The sequence below is a fragment of the Pelophylax lessonae genome (assembly GCF_965119305.1).
Source record: "Pelophylax lessonae genome assembly, chromosome: 6".
Taxonomy (NCBI): domain Eukaryota; kingdom Metazoa; phylum Chordata; class Amphibia; order Anura; family Ranidae; genus Pelophylax; species Pelophylax lessonae.
Genome location: NC_138773.1, coordinates 333,839,066 through 333,858,586, shown reverse-complemented (window position 1 = coordinate 333,858,586; position 19,521 = coordinate 333,839,066). Strand labels below are relative to the sequence as shown.

Below are 19,521 nucleotides of genomic sequence, written 5' to 3'. Positions count from 1 at the left end.
TTCTACTGGGGCAGGCAGCCGCTCCTGGGCAAAGCGACGTTATACTACTTCGCTCGCTCAGGAGACCCTAGGGGGCAAGCGTGCACCGGCGCTGGCGCGCTGTCACCCCCGCTCGTTAGCTGGGGAGCCAGCATGTGTGACCGGCGGCTCGCGATCTCCCACAGCTGAGAGAGAAGGACATCAACCGTCTGTCATTCTCACTGAAGTGATCACAGATATCATGTGATCCTGCTATATAGAATCGCATGTCTCTATGGTCATCTCACAAGCCACGCCCCTAGGGACACATTTAACCCCTTGATCACACATACTGTTAACCTCTTCCCTGCCAGTGTCATTAGTACAGTGACAGTGCATATGTATAGCACTGATTACTGTAGTAATGTCACTGGTCCCCCTAAAAGTGTCAAAAATGTCAGTCAGGGGTCCGATCTGTCCGCCGCAATGTCGCAGTCCTGTTAAAAAAATCACAGATTGCCGCCATTACTAGTAAAAAAAAAAAAACAATAAAATGACATAAATTTCACCTAGTTTGTAGACACAATAACTTTTGCGCAAACCAATCAAAATACGCTTATTGCAATTTTTTTTACCAAAAATATGCAACAGAAAACAAATTGGCCTAAAACGTTAAAAATTTAGATTTTTGCATTTTTTTTGAGAATTTCATATAAAAGAATTGGAAAAATATTGTTATCTTTTCAAAATTGTCGCTCTTTTTTTGTTTCTAGCGCAAAAAAAAGTAAAAATCGCAAAGGTGATCAAATACCACCAAATGAAAGCTCTGTTTGTGGGAAAAAATGGACATCAATTTTATTTGGGTACAGCGTCGCACGACTGCGCAATTGTCAGTTAAATTCACGCAGTGCTGAATCATAAAATAGGGCCTGGTCATCCTTACCTTATTTTCAGGGCATTTTTATTGTACTTCCTCCTTCTCCCCCCCCTGCGGCCGCGGCCACTGACATCACTTCCTCCTTTGCATTGCATCCTGGGAGCTGTTTGTCATCACTCCCAGGAGGCTGGAATCAGGAAGAAGGACACAGCAGATTACACTGCGGCTTCAGATGCCCACATCCAAGATGGCCGCACCCAGACAGCGGTTTTAGAAGTAAGATTTTGACTAAAATCCAATACTATACACCTTGTAAGTATGAGAATAGCGGTTCTGTAAAGGGCGATGGATTTGTATTATAGGGGGATTTTTAGTTAAAAAAGGTGAGGCCGGAACTTTTTAAGTGGTTAATTTGCAGGAATTTCCTCTCACTTCCTGTTTGGGTATAAGATAGGAAGGGAAGGTAAATCTCCCCAATGGCCGAAATAAAAATCTGACAGGGGTTCTAACCCTCCATTACTCTATCCACAATGAAAACAATGTTCTACTTTAACCACTTCCCGACCGCCCTCCATGTATTTACGTCGATACTTTGATGTTAAATACCATTCTTATTGGTAGCCAATAACTTCCACAATCCCGGGATTTATTTACACAACTGGAGATTCGGAATCTGATAAAAGTGTTCCGGGTGGGCGATTCACAGCGGGATCACTTTTATGGGCAGCTGGAGAGAGATCCCTCCCCCCCCCCCTCCACTGCTTCCCGGTAATTTTCCCAGCTTACCAGAGCCGTCAGTAGCGGGGAAGACGATCCGGCACTGTGCAGTGTTGGGCAGGAAGTCAAGTGAGGGCAAGATGGCCCCCACTCTATGCCCCTGGAGGACTGGAGTGACATCTGACATCACTTCTGCCCAATGGCCTTAAAGGGCTGATTTTCTTTTTATTAGAAAAGTAAAATTACTTTTTTTTTTGCTTTTAAGTGTAAATGAGAGATTTGAGGTATTTTTGACCCCAGATCTCTCCATAAAGAGGCCCTGTCCTGCTTATTTCTATTACAAGGGATGCTTAAATTCCCTGTAATAGGAATAAAAGTGATCAGAAATGATAAAAACTAAAAAGGAAAATAAATAAGAAATAAAAATAATTTTAACCCCCCTGTCCCTCCGAGCTCGCACGCAGATCGAACGCATACGCAAGTCACGCCCACATATGTACGCGGTGTTCAAACCACTCATGTGAGGTATCGCCACAATCGTTAGAGCGAGAGCGATAATTCCATCCCCCGACCTCCTCTGTAACCCTAAACTGGTAACCTGTAAACATTTTTAAAAAATTGCCATTGGAGATTTTGAAGTACTGTTGTTTGTCGCCATTCCATGGGCGTTCCCAATTTTGAAGCGTGACGTGTTAGATATCAATTTACTCAGCGTAACATCATCTTCTTACATTATACAAACAAATTGTGCTAACTTTATTATTTTCTTATTTAATTTTAAAAAAGTGTATTTTTTTCACAAAAAAAATACGTTTGTAAGACCGCCGCACAAGTACGGCGTGACATAAAATATTGCAACAATCTTCATTTTATTCTCTATGGTCTCTGTTAAAAATATATATATATATATAATGTTTGGGGGTTCTAAGAATTTTTTCTAGCAAAAAAATACTGATTTTAACAGAAATAAGCGGGGTCATTCAGTGGTTAAGGAAAAATACAAGACATATTAGACAGCTGAGAAAGTGAAATTCCAGAAAAGTTATCCAAAGTTCCCATACATGGAATATAAAGATGGCGTACACCGGGGGACAATGGGAGCTGGGAGGAGCAATGGGAGGACACCGGGGGACAATGGGAGCTGGGAGGAGCAATGGGAGGACACCGGGGGACAACAGGAGCTGGGAGGAGCAATGGGAGGACAATGGGGGCTGGGAGAAGCAATGGGAGGACACCAGGGGACAATGGGAGCTGGGAGGAGCAATGGGAGGACACCGGGGGACAATGGGGGCTGGGAGGAGCAATGGGAGGACACCAGGGGCAATGGGAGCTGGGAGGAGCAATGGGAGGACACCGGGGGACAATGGGAGCTGGGAGGAGCAATGGGAGGACACCGGGGGACAATGGGAGCTGGGAGGAGCAATGGGAGGACACCGGGGGACAATGGGAGCTGGGAGGAGCAATGGGAGGACACCGGGGACAATGGGAGCTGGGAGGAGCAATGGGAGGACACCGGGGACAACGGGAGCTGGGAGGAACAATGGGAGGACACTGGGAGACAATGGGGGCTGGGAGGAGCAATGGGAGGACACCGGGAGACAATGGGAGCTGGGAGGACCAATGGGAGGACACCGGGGGACAACGGGAGCTGGGAGGACCAATGGGAGGACACCGGGGGACAACGGGAGCTGGGAGGACCAATGGGAGGACACCGGGGGACAATGGGAGCTGGGAGGACCAATGGGAGGACACCGGGGGACAATGGGAGCTGGGAGGAGCAATGGGAGGACACCGGGGCACAATGGGAGCTGGGAGGAGCAATGGGAGGACACCGGGAGACAATGGGAGCTGGGAGGAGCAATGGGAGGACACCGGGAGACAATGGGAGGTGGGAGGACCAATGGGAGGACAACGGGAGCTGGGAGGAGCAATGGGAGGACACGGGGGGCCAATAGGAGCTGGGAGGAGCAATGGGAGGACACCGGGGACAATGGGAGCTGGGAGGAACAATGGGAGGACACCGGGGGACAATGGGAGCTGGGAGGAGCAATGGGAGGACACCGGGGACAATGGGAGCTGGGAGGAGCAATGGGAGGACACCGGGGACAACGGGAGCGGGGAGGAACAATGGGAGGACACTGGGAGACAATGGGGGCTGGGAGGAGCAATGGGAGGACACCGGGAGACAATGGGAGCTGGGAGGACCAATGGGAGGACACCGGGGGACAACGGGAGCTGGGAGGAGCAATGGGAGGACACCGGGGACAATGGGAGCTGGGAGGAACAATGGGAGGACACTGGGAGACAATGGGGGCTGGGAGGAGCAATGGGAGGACACTGGGAGACAATGGGAGCTGGGAGGACCAATGGGAGGACACCGGGGGACAACGGGAGCTGGGAGGACCAATGGGAGGACACCGGGGGACAATGGGAGCTGGGAGGAGCAATGGGAGGACACCGGGAGACAATGGGAGCTGGGAGGAGCAATGGGAGGACACCGGGAGACAATGGGAGCTGGGAGGACCAATGGGAGGACACCGGGGGACAACGGGAGCTGGGAGGAGCAATGGGAGGACACCGGGGACAATGGGAGCTGGGAGGAGCAATGGGAGGACACCGGGAGACAATGGGAGCTGGGAGGAACAATGAGAGGACACTGGGGACAATGGGAGCTGGGAGGAGCAATGGGAGGACACCGGGGACAATGGGGGCTGGGAGGAGCAATGGGAGGACACCGGGGACAACGGGAGCGGGGAGCAACAATGGGAGGACACTGGGAGACAATGGGGGCTGGGAGGAGCAATGGGAGGACACCGGGAGACAATGGGAGCTGGGAGGACCAATGGGAGGACACCGGGGGACAACGGGAGCTGGGAGGAGCAATGGGAGGACACCGGGGACAAAGGGAGCTGGGAGGAACAATGGGAGGACACTGGGAGACAATGGGGCTGGGAGGAGCAATGGGAGGACACCGGGAGACAATGGGAGCTGGGAGGACCAATGGGAGGACACCGGGGGACAACGGGAGCTGGGAGGAGCAATGGGAGGACACCGGGGGACAATGGGAGCTGGGAGGAACAATGGGAGGACACCGGGGGACAACGGGAGCTGGGAGGAACACTGGGAGACAATGGGGGCTGGGAGGAGCAATGGGAGGACACCGGAAGACAATGGGAGCTGGGAGGACCAATGGGAGGACACCGGGGGACAACGGGAGCTGGGAGGAGCAATGGGAGGACACCGGGGACAATGGGAGCTGGGAGGAACAATGGGAGGACACTGGGAGACAATGGGGGCTGGGAGGAGCAATGGGAGGACACTGGGAGACAATGGGAGCTGGGAGGACCAATGGGAGGACACCGGGGGACAATGGGAGCTGGGAGGACCAATGGGAGGACACCGGGGGACAATGGGAGCTGGGAGGAGCAATGGGAGGACACCGGGGACAATGGGAGCTGGGAGGAGCAATGGGAGGACACCGGGAGACAATGGGAGCTGGGAGGAACAATGAGAGGACACCGGGGACAACGGGAGCTGGGAGGAGCAATGGGAGGACACCGGGGACCATGGGGGCTGGGAGGAGCAATGGGAGGACACCAGGGGACAATGGGAGCTGGGAGGAGCAATAAGAGGACATTGGGAGACAATGGGGGCTGGGAGGAGCAATGGGAGGACACCGGGGACAATGGGAGCTGGGAGGAGCAATGAGAGGACACCGGGGACAATGGGGGCTGGGAGGAGCAATGGGAGGACACCAGGGGACAATGGGAGCTGGGAGGAGCAATGGGAGGACACCGGGGACAATGGGAGCTGGGAGGAGCAATGGGAGGACACCGGGGACAATGGGGGCTGGGAGGAGCAATGGGAGGACACCAGGGGACAATGGGAGCTGGGAGGAGCAATGGGAGGACACCAGGGGACAATGGGAGCTGGGAGGAGCAATGGGAGGACATTGGGAGACAATGGGGGCTGGGAGGAGCAATGGGAGGACACCAGGGGACAATGGGAGCTGGGAGGAGCAATGGGAGGACATTGGGAGACAATGAGGGCTGGGAGGAGCAATGGGAGGACACCGGGGGACAATGGGAGCTGGGGGGAGCAATGGGAGGACACCGGGAGACAATAGGGGCTGGGAGGAGCAATGGGAGGACACCGGGGGACAATGGGAGCTGGAAGGAGCAATGGGAGGACACCGGAGGACAATGGGAGCTGGAAGGAGCAATGGGAGGACACCGGGGGACAATGGGAGCTGGAAGGAGCAATGGGAGGACACCGGGAGACAATGGGGGCTGGGAGGAGCAATGGGAGGACACCGGGAGCCGGAATAAAATGTATTCTTCTTAGGTCACATCCCGTTGATGTGTGGACTTATTTGATTGTCTATTCATTAGAGATGAATGAGGAGGTCTCCAGGTTGGTTGGAGCACCCATTTATAACCTGAAGTGAGGATATAATAAATAGAGGGTGGATTGTCCATTTACTAGCATCCCACTACCACTGACATCTCCACCATTACTGTCACCACCATCGCCTTTCCCAACGCTATCCCTGTCTGCCATTCCCATCAATACCACCAGGATTTCCATTACACCCCAACCAATAACTGCATTCCATTGCACCAGGTCACCCCACCACCTTCACCGTTACCAGCATTACCGGGACAAGGTCATCTAGAACCCAGGGCGAACAAGCCAAACTGCCCCACCCCCACCCAGGATATATGAGCATTATGTGTCAGCAGAGATCCCCTCCAAAAAACCCTGTGCACTAATCAGCTAGCTTACCCCTAAGCATAAACTCCTCCTCCTCTGCCCCCCTGCTAGAATCCCCCTCTCAGCACAAATCATTGACCCCCCCAAAAACAAAATCTCCCCTTCTAGCACAATCCTCTACCACTAAATATTCCCCTCCTAGTACACATCTCCTCCCCCCACATAAAATCCATTCCTCCCAGCACAAAATACCCCCAAATCCCCCCTCCTAGCATAAATCTCCTCCCCCATCCCCCCTCCTAACACAAATCCTCCTAAATCACTACTCTTAGCATCCCCCCCTCAAATTTCCCCATCTATTACAAAACCTCCCCCCTGCCACCTCCAAATTCCACCTTCCAACACAAATCCCCTCCCCCCCATTCTCCTTGTGGTTCCCCTCCTCTTTACATGATACCACAGTGCCCAGGGCAGCCTCTCCTCCTGCCCACCCCTTGTCCCTGCCCTGATTACCACCATTGCATTCCTTCACACAGCAACCCTTATCCCACCATTCCCTTCCATTGTCATTGACACTAACCCTAAATCTGAGTGTCATTGGCTCTAGCCCTAACCCCGAGTCTGGGTGCTCTCGACCCTGACCTGAACCCTAGGTCTGAGTGCCATTGACCCTAACCCTATCCCTAGGTGCTATTCACCTTCACCCTAAGTTTAAGTTCCACTAACCCTAAGTCTGAGTGCCATTGACTCTAAACTTAATCCTAAGTACTATTGACCCTAACCCTAAGTCTGAGTGCCCATGACCCTGATTTTTTTACCCTATGTCTAAGTGCCATTGGTGCTGACCCTTACCCTAAATCTGAGTGTCATTGACTCTAAACATAACCCTATGTCTGAGTGCTATTGACCCTAACTCTGAGTTTCACTTCCCTAACCCTAACTCTGTGTGCCGGACCCTAAATCTGAGTTCCATTGTCTCTAATCCTAATGCAACATCTGAGTGCAATTGACATTTGCCCTAGCCCTAGGCCTGAGTGGCATTGACTCTAACCCTAAGTCTGAGTGCCATGGATCCTGATTCTCACCCTAAATATGAGTGCCATGGACTCTAACCCAAATTCTGGGTGCCATTGGCTTTTACCCTAAGTCTGAGAGCCATTAACCCTGATTTTAACCCTAAGTCTAATTGCCATTAACCCTGACCCTAACCCTAAGCCTTAGTGCCATAGACAATGAGTCTAACCCTAAATCTGAGCACCATTGACTCTAACCATTGATGCTGTCCCTAACCCTAAGTCTGTGTGCCATTGACCCTGATTCCAACCCTAAATCTGAGTGCTATTGACCCTAACCCTAAGTCTAAGTACAATTGACATTTGCCCTAGCCCTAGGTCTGAGTGGCATTGACTCTAACCCTGAGTCTTGGTGCCATTGATGTTGATCCTAACCCTAAATCTAAATGCCATTGTCTCTAACCCTAACTATGAGGGCTAGTGACCCTAACTCTAGGTCTAAGTGCTATTGATCCTAAGTCAGAGTGCTATTGACTCTAATCCTAACCCTAACTATGAGTGCTATTGACCCTAACCCTAAGTCTAATTTCCATTGACCCTAATCCTAAATATGAGTGCTGTTGTCACAAACCTTAAGTTTGAGTGCCGTTGACCCTAACCCTAAGTCAGTGCCTTTGACTCCAACCCTAACCTGTGTTATTGACCCTAAGTCTAAGTGCCATTGATGTTGATCCTAACCCTAAGATGTAGTGCCCTTGACCTGATTCTAACCCTAAATCTGAGTGTCATTGACTCTTACACTAACCCTACGTCTGACTGACATTGACTCTGATTCTCATCCTACATCTGCATGTCATTGGCTCTAGCCCTAACCCTGAGTCTAGGTGCTTTTCACCCTAGCCCTAAACCGAGATCTGAGTGCCCTTGACCATGATTCTAACCCTAAATTTAAATGCCATTGACCCTAATTCTAAGTCTGAGTGCCATTGACCCTAACCCTAAGTGCCATTGAAGCTGGCCCTTACTCTAAGTCTTAGTGCCATTGACCCTAATTCTAACCCTAAATCTGAGTGCTATTGACCCTAACCCTAAGTCTAAGTACAATTGACATTTGCCCTAGCCCTAGATCTGAGTGGCATTGACTCTAACCCTAAGTCTAAGTGCCATGGACCCTGACCCTAATTCTGAGTGCCATTGACTCTTATCCTAAGTTTGAGAGCCATTAACCCTGATTTTAACCCTAAACCTGAGTGCCATTGACTCAAACCTTAATCCTAAGTCTGAGTGCTATTGATGCTGTCCCTAACCCTAAGTCTTTGGGAAATTGACCCTGATTCTAACCCTAAATCTGAGTGCCATTTTATGTTGGTCCTAACCCTAATTCTAAGTGCCCCTGACTCTAACCCTTATCCAAGGTCTAAGTGCCCTTGACCCTGATTCTAAGCCTAAATCTAAATGCCATTGACTCTAACCCTGAGATTAAGTGCTATTGATTCTAACCCTAACTGTGGCGGCCACCCGGATAGGAACACGGGTCTCGCCACTAGAGACGTCCTTTTCCCCCTAGTAGAGGGTTATGCTGCAGTAGCTCTGGTCTCAGTAGCAATAACAAGTAGACTTTCCCAATAGCGATAATCCAAAGCAGGTATAGCTTTCCCCACAGACATTAGTCGAGACTGAATGCTGGGGGTGAACTCTTTTTTGAACAAGAATACCGGCGTTTTATACACTTGAGAAGTATGTCAGTCACTACATGAACAATGAGCCGAATATTTACCCAAAACATCACACAATGGTTAGATAACGAGGTACAGCCGACACAAGGCTAATCCCATCATAAAGGATCCTCCAAGAGTTAATCAAATTATCCACCAGACAGAAACAGAAGGTGAATAAATCAGGACAATTACCAATGAGTGGAAGACAGGTGGTTGAGCTGATGACATTAGCATCTGCCATGAGTCTGACTGTGTGGAGCAGTCCTTATTGACAACGTGCCATCCACGCCTCCAACATGGCCACCGGGCCCAGAGTCCCAGAGTCTGTGTGTCCTGGGGAGACTTGAACTTGAATCCAAAGTAACATTACTCCAAGGGCCCCACTTATAGTGTCTGTCTTTCTTTCCCAGTGACAGTGACTACCGTTACACTAACTGTGAGTGCTATTGATCCCAAGTCTGAGTTCTATTGACACAAACCCTAAGTTTGAATACCATTAACCCTAATTCTGAGTGCCACTGACCCTAGCCCTAAGTCTAAGTGCTATAGACAATAATTCTAACCCTAAATCTGAGTGCTATTGACTCTTACACTAACCCTATGTCACTGATCTATCCCTAATTCTGAGTGACATTGACTCTGATTCTCACCCTACATTCGCATGTCATTGACCCTAGGTCTGAGTGTCATTGGCTCTATCCCTAACCCTGAGTCCAGGTGCTATTAACCCTAACCCTAAGTACCATTGGCCCTGATCCTAACCCTAATTCTGAGTGACATTCACTCTAACCTAAAGTCTGCGTGCCACTGACCCTGATTCTAACCCTATGTCCGAGTGCTATTGACCATAACTTTGAGTCTAAGTGCCATTGACCCTGACCCTAACCCTATCCCTAGATCTGAGTGCTATTGACTTTCACCCTAAGTCTGAGTTCTTTTGACCCTAACCCTAAGTCTAAATGCCCTTGATGTTGATCCTAACCCTAGGTTGTAGTGACATTGACCCTGATTCTAACCCTAAATCTGAGTGCCATTGACCCTAACTCTAAATCTAAGTGCAATTGACCCTTTCCGTAACCCTGGGTGTTAGTGCCATTGACTCTAATCATATGTCTGAGTATTATTGAAGCTAACCCTAATTCTGAGGGCCATTGACCCTAACCCTAAGCCTGAGTTCCATTGATCTTAACCTAAGTCACAATGATATTGACTCTGATTCTAACCCTAACCCTGGGTACTATTGACCCTAACCATAAATATGAGTGCTATTGACTCTAACCCTAAGTCCTCAGGTTATTTCTCTTGAGCTTGTCTGACTGATCTCTCTCTTGTAGGCCTGGCTCTGCAAATCCAGTGCTACCAGTGTGAAGAATTCCAGCGAGATGACTGCTCATCCCCAGAATTTATTGTCAACTGTACAGTCAATGTCCAGGACACATGTCAGAAGGAAGTCATGGAGAAGAGTGATGGTGAGTATGACATTGTCTGCCAGTATTGGTACTTTTGGATATGAAATCTTTCTTCAAAGGGCTAATAAACAACAAAGGTGCAGAGTAAATGGTCCCAGTCCTGGACTGACAGATGGGAATGCTCCGTAGATGATGGACTCTGGAGGGGGGGATTATTGAGGGACGCCCTGTACAAAGATCAGGACATGCAGAGGTCCAATCAAAATGTTTATTAGGTAGGAGGAACAGATGAAGGCAACACATCTCCTTCTTCCTCAGATAAAATGTGTATCAAGAGATATAACTTCTGTATCTATTATGATATAGGCATAAAATTAAAATCAAATATTAGTATACACATAAAGTATACATAAATAGTAGTAAATAATTGAATAATCACACAAGCTAATGAAGTATAGAGTTCTCTTAGTAGATACCAGTTTCATCTTCATATTTGAGGTTCTCACACTGTCCCTTTCCTCTTCCCCCACCAGTCACACACCGATTTTCTTATTTGAGATGAAAAATTGTATTTTTAAAGGGGGCTTCTAAATTTTAATAAGCCCCCTGCCTGGAGACCCCCACAACCAGTGAGCTATGGTTGTGGGGATAAGGCCCTTGTCCTCATCAATTCTTAGTCCACCCCCTTCTTTCCTGGCCACCCAGGCTACATGCTCAGATAAGGGTCATGTGTGGATTCTAGGGGGACCCCACGCCATATTTTTTGTTAACACCTTCCCAGCTGTTTGTTTGCATTTACCTGTCAGAAGGAAATCCCCACCTGACAGATGAACGTGTTGAGTGGGGAAGAGTCACTGGGTGTTAGGACACCCCTGGGTCACCCCACAACCATGTCAGTGTCATTCCTCAGCCCACCACCTCTTACACCATGGTCCCTTCCCCCCACAACCATGTCAGTGTCATTCCTCAGCCCACCACCTTTTACACTGGGGTCCCTTCATCCCACAACCATGCCAGTGCCATTCCTCTACCCATCAACTTGTACACCAGGGTCCCTTCACCCTACAACCAGGTCAGTGTCATTCCTCAGCCCACCACCTCTTACACCATGGTCCCCTTCCCCCACAACCATGCCAGTGCCATTCCTCTGCCCACCACCTTGTACACCAGGGTCCCTTCATCCCACAACCATGTCAGTGCCATTCCTCAGCCCACCACCTCAGCCCACCACCTCTTACACCATGGTCCCTTCCCCCCACAACCATGCCAGTGCCATTCCTCTGCCCACCACCTTGTACACCAGGGTCCCTTCACCCTACAACCAGGTCAGTGTCATTCCTCTCCCCACCACCTTTTACCAGTGTACCCTTCTTGAACTCCTCTGCCACCTCCAGCTGGACAGCGCGGTCTAACTGACTTACCACCTCTGGAGGAAAGCACTCCTCACCCAGGCGGCACTCTGTAATCCTACTCTATAGTGCTTTACCTGAGAAGTGCCTTGTTGTCAGCCTCTGTCTGTATGTTGAGCCATCTCTGTATTCTACCACCATCTTGTTTAGATTTTGGTGACACCTTATGAGCCCCACCCACAATTATAAAATTAAAAAATTTATACTGTGCGTTATAACACTCGCCATGCGCTCAGATGAGCTAGGCCACGTTTATTTTGTGTGTGACCCAATTTGGGTCCCAAACAGTAGTTTTGGAAATGCTATGCTAGAGGATTGGAAGTTTTTGATAAAAGGGTATTTGTATCCTGTAGGCCCCCAGGTCTCAGTACCCCTGGGGCCCTTTCATAAGTTAGACCAACTGGCGATGCGTAGCATTCAAATAATAGGGTGAGCTCTAGAGTTCTCCTCGGGGCATCTGATAAAAATATCCAGAAGTGAGGTCACCATCAAGGAAATGTCCATCAATCCACCATCATTGTCCAGGCCTTCAGAGATCCTGAGAATTCCAGAGAAATCGGACAGAGATGGATTTATTTGCAGATCTCAAACTTTCCTGGATGAAATGATCTTGTCTTCACCCTCTCCTGCCTTCAGAGCCTCCTTATTGGTGCCGTCATTTTTTGCCAAAGATCTCAAGGCAGCTGGCACCATCGTCACCAAGAAAACAATTGGAAACACACTACCCCATGGAGGACTGAAATCCTGCAGTGCCTGCAAGGTCCCCCTGCTCAGGAAATCACATGGTACAGCCCGTCTGAAGTTTTCTAATGAACATCTGAATGATTCAGAGGAGAACTGGGTGAAAGTGCTGTGGTCAGATAAGACCAAAATCCTGCTCTTTGGCATCAACTCAACTCGCCGTGTTTGGAGGAGGAGGAATGCTGACCCCAAGAACACCATCCCCCTCTGTCAAACATGGAGGTGGAAACATTATGCTAAGGGGACAGGACAACTTCACTGCATCAAAGGGACGATGGGCGGGGCCATGTACCTTCAAATATTGAGTGAGAACCTCCTTCTCTCAGCCAGGGCATTGAAAATGTGTCATGGGTGTGAATTCCAGCATGACAATGACCCAAAACACACACTTAAGAGAACATATCCAAAATCTACAATGAGGCTATCCAAAACTTAGTATTTCAAAGCACTACGCTGAATGCCATCAAAAAGATCCGTCCTCCCTTCTTTGTTAGGGCACAGAGAAGTTTAAACCCCATTGGAGAGGAAGTAATAAAATAATTACTCTTAGTAAGGCTGAGTCTCGTGGATTTATGAGATGCAGACTCTCGCGCCATTGGGCCATAATATCGGGTTTGACCCTAATTGTTTCATTTTTGAATATTGATTAATTTTTCTTTTTTGGTTTTGGGAGTTTTAGGTCAAGTATTTAGTCATCTACTTATGTGTAGTTCTCTTTCACTATTGGGGGATTTCAGACCCCCTTTGATCACATAATTATTGATGGGTCAGTACGTATAAGGGATGTTTTATTTTTTATTTTATATTATTTTTAATATATATTTATTTTTATTTCTATTTTTATTTTATTTTTGTTTTACTTTTATTTTATTTTATTTCATTTTCATTTTTCTTTTATTTTTATGTTGTATTTATCTTTTTATATAAACAGTATTTGTTTTCATGTTTATTTTTTATTTGCATGTCATTTTATTTTTTTATATACTTTTGTTTTTCATTTATTTTTATTTTATATTTTTTACCTATATATTATTTTCTTATTTTTATTTTATTCTTATAATTGGTTGCTTTGAGGCCCCTTGTTCTTTTCTTGCATTACTGAGGAAACTCTCTTTATTCATTGGAATTTATATAAGTAAATAATTCTATATTTTGATATCTAAATATTAGGTATTGAGTTCTACTACAAGGTTTAACGTGTCATCCTTTTTTAGCCTTGCTAATCAGGATATGTTTTTATATGATATTTTATGGTGTCATGCTATTTTCATATGATATTTTTTTAAGATTTTATGTGATTCTGTTATCTGGTATATACTGGTGAGAGATATGTTTAGTTACAGCTTACTCTGAACTCTGATCATTCATCAGTTTATCAGGCTATGTAATTGTGATTTAGAAGCGATTATCATGCTCTGGCAGTGGGTTCCTTGGGCGTTCATTGTTGGAATGTGAAAATAATATTGCTTACACTGTTACGCGGTTCCCATGATAACCGCTTCTTTATTTAATCCCGGCGACGGTCACCCAGCCTCCAGCCCTTGAGAAAGTCACATGATTATGACGCAACACGTCGGAAGGAGCAGGGTGATGTCACTTCTGGTCTACGACCGAGACCAAGAGTTTGGAATTTCCTCGCTGTTTCAATCCTGGGACCCCTCAGTCTGGTTTGCCGTTACGTCTATACATATCTGCGTTACTGTAAGTTACTATTCATCTTATTAAAGTCGTTACTTTACTTATTACACTGTGGAGACAATGTTTTATTTTATATGAGCGGAGAATTATCTACAATGGAGTGAATCACCTTAACCAACGATTGTTTCATGTGAACACGCTGTGATATTTTGCACTACGGTGAGCGGCCATTGGCCTTAATGTTGGATATCGGTTGTTGGGAGACTGCACTTTTGTCACTACAATTTTTGGATTACTTTATTCACGGAGTAAACTGACTTTTTCCATCACTATTGTTTGGACATTTGTTTACACTTTTTTTGGTTTTACTATATCTATTTTTTTGGGACTAGAAATTATCATTTCATTTGTCAGATAGCGTGCGTTATTTATCATGCAATTTTTGCACATTCAATTTCCCATTTTTAATTTGTTTCAGTATGATTGTTTGCACTTCTATGAGTTGACGCACCCGAGCACTTTTACCTGTTATACACTTATTGCTTTATTTAGCTCAATGTTTCTGACACTGTTATAGCGCCTGTCACGTACCCGGTCCTGAAGCCGAAATGCCGAGAGGGCTCTCCTTGCGGCTGAGTGCTTGGTGTCCCTGAAGGTGGTAACAGGAAGCACGAAGCCCAAAGAAGCAGGGATTGCCAGCTGTGCCCCAGATGAGGGTTGATGGTAGGAATATATCTCTGCAGGTGAACACCAGAGGAGGTGAGCACTAGGACCCAGGAGTGCTGTGGTAGTTGCAGACTGCACACGGCTGGAAGTAGTTTGTAATGGAGAGTGCAGCTGGCAGGATCAACAGGTAATCAGAAGCAGCAACAAACACAGGAAGCAGGAAACAGGAAACAGGAAGCTGAAGACCAGTCAGCAATGTTCATGTGCCACAGATATCCTTTTAAAGGTCAGAGGGTGCTGGGATTGGACATCCACTTTGTGGGCCAGCACGCACACGTCTTCGCCCTAGCGGACGTGCGTTTGCAATACGTGCGTGCGTATTCATGCGGCTAGTTCCCTGACAGCGCCGTTCTATATTGTTTTTCTGTTATTCCTATTGTATGTGGCAACACTACAGGGATTGGCTGCTATATTCTATAATATAGCCTTTAGTATTTATTTATTATTTGGCTTACCTTCATTTTAATTTTGGTAGCACATTGGTTTTTGGTTTATTGGCTTTATATATTTGAGTTCCAGTAAATGCCCCTCATCCCCCCTCCTGTCCCCTTCCCTTCTGCTGCTGGGTTCCCCCTGTGTGCTCCCCCCCCCCCCGCTGCTGCGCTCCCGGCTTCTCCTCTTCTCTCTCCCAGCAGCATTCAGCTGCTGGAGGAAAATACAACGGATCAATTCCAGTAAATGCCCCCCATCTCCCTTCCTGTCCAAGTACCCCCTCCTACTGCGCCGGGTCCCCCCTGTGTGCCCCCCCCCCCAACCCACTGCGCTCCCGGCTTCTCTTCTTCTCCCTGCCGGCACCATTCAGCTACTGGGGAAAAATACAGGGGATCAATTCCAGTAAATGCCCCCCACCTCCCCTCATGTCCAGGTACCCCTTCCTTCTGCTGCCAGGTCCCCCCTGTTTGCTCCCCCCCCCCACTGAGATTCCCGACTTCTCCTTCCTCTCCCTGCTGGCAGGGATTAATTCCAGCAAATGTGGGGGGCATTTCCTCTTCTGTCCAGGTAACCCTTCCTTCTGCTGCCGTGTCCCCCCTGTGTGCTCTCCCCCCCCCCTCCCCACTATGCCGCCTTCTTCTCCCCTCCCTGCTGGAAGAAAATACAGGGGATCAGTTCCAGTAAACCCCCCCCCCCATTTCCCCTGCTGTCAAGGTACCCCTTGCTTCTGCTCCCAGGTCCCCTTATTAATGTTGCCAGCTTAAAATCAGTGCTCGTCATATGGCCTTATTTTTGCTCAGCGAGTTTGATGCGGACATTTTTTTTTGCAAGAGACCCATCTGAGTAATCTGGCTGAAAAGAAGAGTGGAAGCGTGGTCCCTCCTTTTGGTCTCTTGCGGGGTTGCGGTCCTTTTTTCCGGTATGGTAACGTGCCGACGGGTAATTGAGGTAGAGATTGGGAGATGCATGATTTTGGATGTCTCTGTGAGGGGGTAGGACCTGCGCCTGATTAACATCTATGGTCCCCAGATGAAATGGGACAGGAAATGTCTCTTTACAAAGATTAAGCCTTTTCTTTTTACGGCTCAGCAGGTTATCTTTGGAGGTGACTTCAACACCATTACTAGGCCTAAAGACAGGAGAGGTTTCAGAGATAAGCTGGGCTATGACAGCCTTTTCCTGAGTGCAATGGTTAGGGAAGCAGGTCTGGTAGATGCGCCCATTAAGCGCTGCCCAGACAGCACGGGGTTCACTTTTCAGAGGTAATAGTCAGAGTAGGATAGATAGGTTTCTTAAATGGGGACTCTCATACCTCCCAACTTTTGAACTTCGCAATGAGGGACACTGAAAGAGAAACAAAATTGTGGGTGTGGCCAATTGCTTAGCAGTGGGAGGGGCTTAAGGGATAGGGTAAACAAAACCCAGACTTCCTATTACTCATAAAATATGCTTTGATTGCTCAGCTACCTTAAAGAAGAACTTCATTAAAATAGTCAGAGACTGCATAGCAACCAGCAACTGTTGGGACAATGAAGACTTTGGTGAGAAGTATATAATGTACAGTATTGTGTATATAGTGCAGGAGAGTGTAATGTACAGAATGCAGGAGACAGGAGTATGTAATGTACAGAGTGCAGGAGACAGGAGTATGTAATGTACAGAGTGCAGGAGACAGGAGTATGTAATGTACAGAATGCAGGAGACAGGAGTATGTAATGTACAGAATGCAGGAGACAGGAGTATGCAATGTACAGAATGCAGGGGACAGGAGTATGTAATGTACAGAATGCAGGAGACAGGAGTATGCAATGTACAGAATGCAGGAGACAGGAGTATGTAATGTACCGAATGCAGGAGACAGGAGTGTGTAATGTACAGTATGCAGGAGACAGGAGTATGTAATGTACAGAATGCAGGGGACAGGAGAGTGTAATGTACAGAATGCAGGAGACAGGAGTATGCAATGTACAGAATGCAGGAGACAGGAGTATGTAATGTACAGAATGCAGGGGACAGGAGTGTGTAATGTACAGAATGCAGGAGACAGGAGTATGTAATGTACAGAATGCAGGGGACAGGAGTGTGTAATGTACAGAATGCAGGAGACAGGAGTATGTAATGTACAGAATGCAGGGGACAGGAGTATGTAATTTACCGAATGCAGGAGACAGGAGTATGCAATGTACCGAATGCAGGAGACAGGAGTATGTAATGTACAGAATGCAGGAGACAGGAGTATGTAATGTACAGAATGCAGGAGACAGGAGTATGTAATGTACAGAATGCAGGAGACAGGAGTATGCAATGTACAGAGTGCAGGAGACAGGAGTATGTAATGTACAGAATGCAGGAGACAGGAGTATGCAATGTACAGAATGCAGGAGACAGGAGTATGTAATGTACCGAATGCAGGAGACAGGAGTATGTAATGTACAGTATGCAGGAGACAGGAGTGTGTAATGTACAGAATGCAGGAGACAGGAGTATGTAATGTACAGAATGCAGGGGACAGGAGAGTGTAATGTACAGAATGCAGGAGACAGGAGTATGTAATGTACAGAATGCAGGAGACAGGAGTATGTAATGTACAGAATGCAGGGGACAGGAGTGTGTAATGTACAGAATGCAGGAGACAGGAGTATGTAATGTACAGAATGCAGGGGACAGGAGTATGTAATTTACCGAATGCAGGAGACAGGAGTATGCAATGTACCGAATGCAGGAGACAGGAGTATGCAATGTACAGAATGCAGGAGACAGGAGTATGTAATGTACAGAATGCAGGGGACAGGAGTATGCAATGTACAGAATGCAGGAGACAGGAGTATGTAATGTACAGGAGACAGGAGTATGTAATGTACAGAATGCAGGGGACAGGAGTATGCAATGTACAGAATGCAGGAGACAGGAGTATGTAATGTACAGGAGACAGGAGTATGTAATGTACAGAATGCAGGAGACAGGAGTATGCAATGTACAGAATGCAGGGGACAGGAGTATGTAATTTACCGAATGCAGGAGACAGGAGTATGCAATGTACAGAATGCAGGAGACAGGAGTATGTAATGTACAGGAGACAGGAGTATGTAATGTACAGAATGCAGGAGACAGGAGTATGTAATGTACAGAATGCAGGAGACAGGAGTATGTAATGTACAGAATGCAGGAGACAGGAGTATGCAATGTACAGAATGCAGGAGACAGGAGTATGCAATGTACAGGAGACAGGAGTATGTAATGTACAGAATGCAGGAGACAGGAGTATGTAATGTACAGAATGCAGGAGACAGGAGTATGCAATGTATCGAATGCAGGAGACAGGAGTATGCAATGTACCGAATGCAGGAGACAGGAGTATGCAATGTACAGGAGACAGGAGTATGTAATGTACAGAATGCAGGAGACAGGAGTATGCAATGTACAGAATGCAGGAGACAGGAGTGTGTAATGTACAGAATGCAGGAGACAGGAGTATGCAATGTACAGAATGCAGGAGAAAGGAGTATGCAATGTACAGGAGACAGGAGTATGTAATGTACAGAATGCAGGAGACAGGAGTATGCAATGTACAGGAGACAGGAGTATGTAATGTACAGAATGCAGGAGACAGGAGTATGCAATGTACAGAATGCAGGAGACAGGAGTATGTAATGTACAGAATGCAGGAGACAGGAGTATGTAATGTACAGTATGCAGGGGTCGGACTCTGCACGATCCACCCCCCCAGCTCTATACACCCCAAATGCCCACCCAGCTCCATACACCCCCCCCATCCACCCCAAATGCCCCCAGCAGCTCCATCCACCCCAAATGCCCACCCTAGCACTATCTATCCCAAACACCCATCCAACCTCCAAACACTCCAAATGCCCACCCCAGCTCCATCCACCCCCCCCCCCCATCCAGCTCCATCCACCCCATATGCCCACCCCAGCTCCATCCAACCCAAATGCCCCCTTTTGGGGGGCACAAACAGAAAAATGTAATAGGCATTGCTTTGCGGCAAAAAACGCTGTTAAAAATTGCATGACTTTGAGGTCACAAAAGTGTGAAAGGGGCCTTCAGTAATCAAGGTAGGGTGTGCCCCCTTCAATGTAGAGAGACCAGCATGCTGTGCCCCCCTTCGATGCAGAGAGACCAGCGTGCCCCCTTTCAATGCAGAATGGCCAG

General features: G+C 47.7%; 1 protein-coding gene across 1 annotated transcript in view; it reads left to right on the top strand.

Moving 5' to 3' along the window:
- LYPD1 (LY6/PLAUR domain containing 1) overlaps window positions 1-19,521 on the top strand; it is a 111,367-nt gene that overhangs the window by 51,779 nt on the left and 40,067 nt on the right. The window contains exon 2 of the mRNA XM_082261018.1: window positions 10,331-10,465. Within this exon, the coding sequence (XP_082117144.1) occupies window positions 10,331-10,465 (135 nt within the window). The remainder of the gene's footprint in view (window positions 1-10,330; window positions 10,466-19,521) is intronic.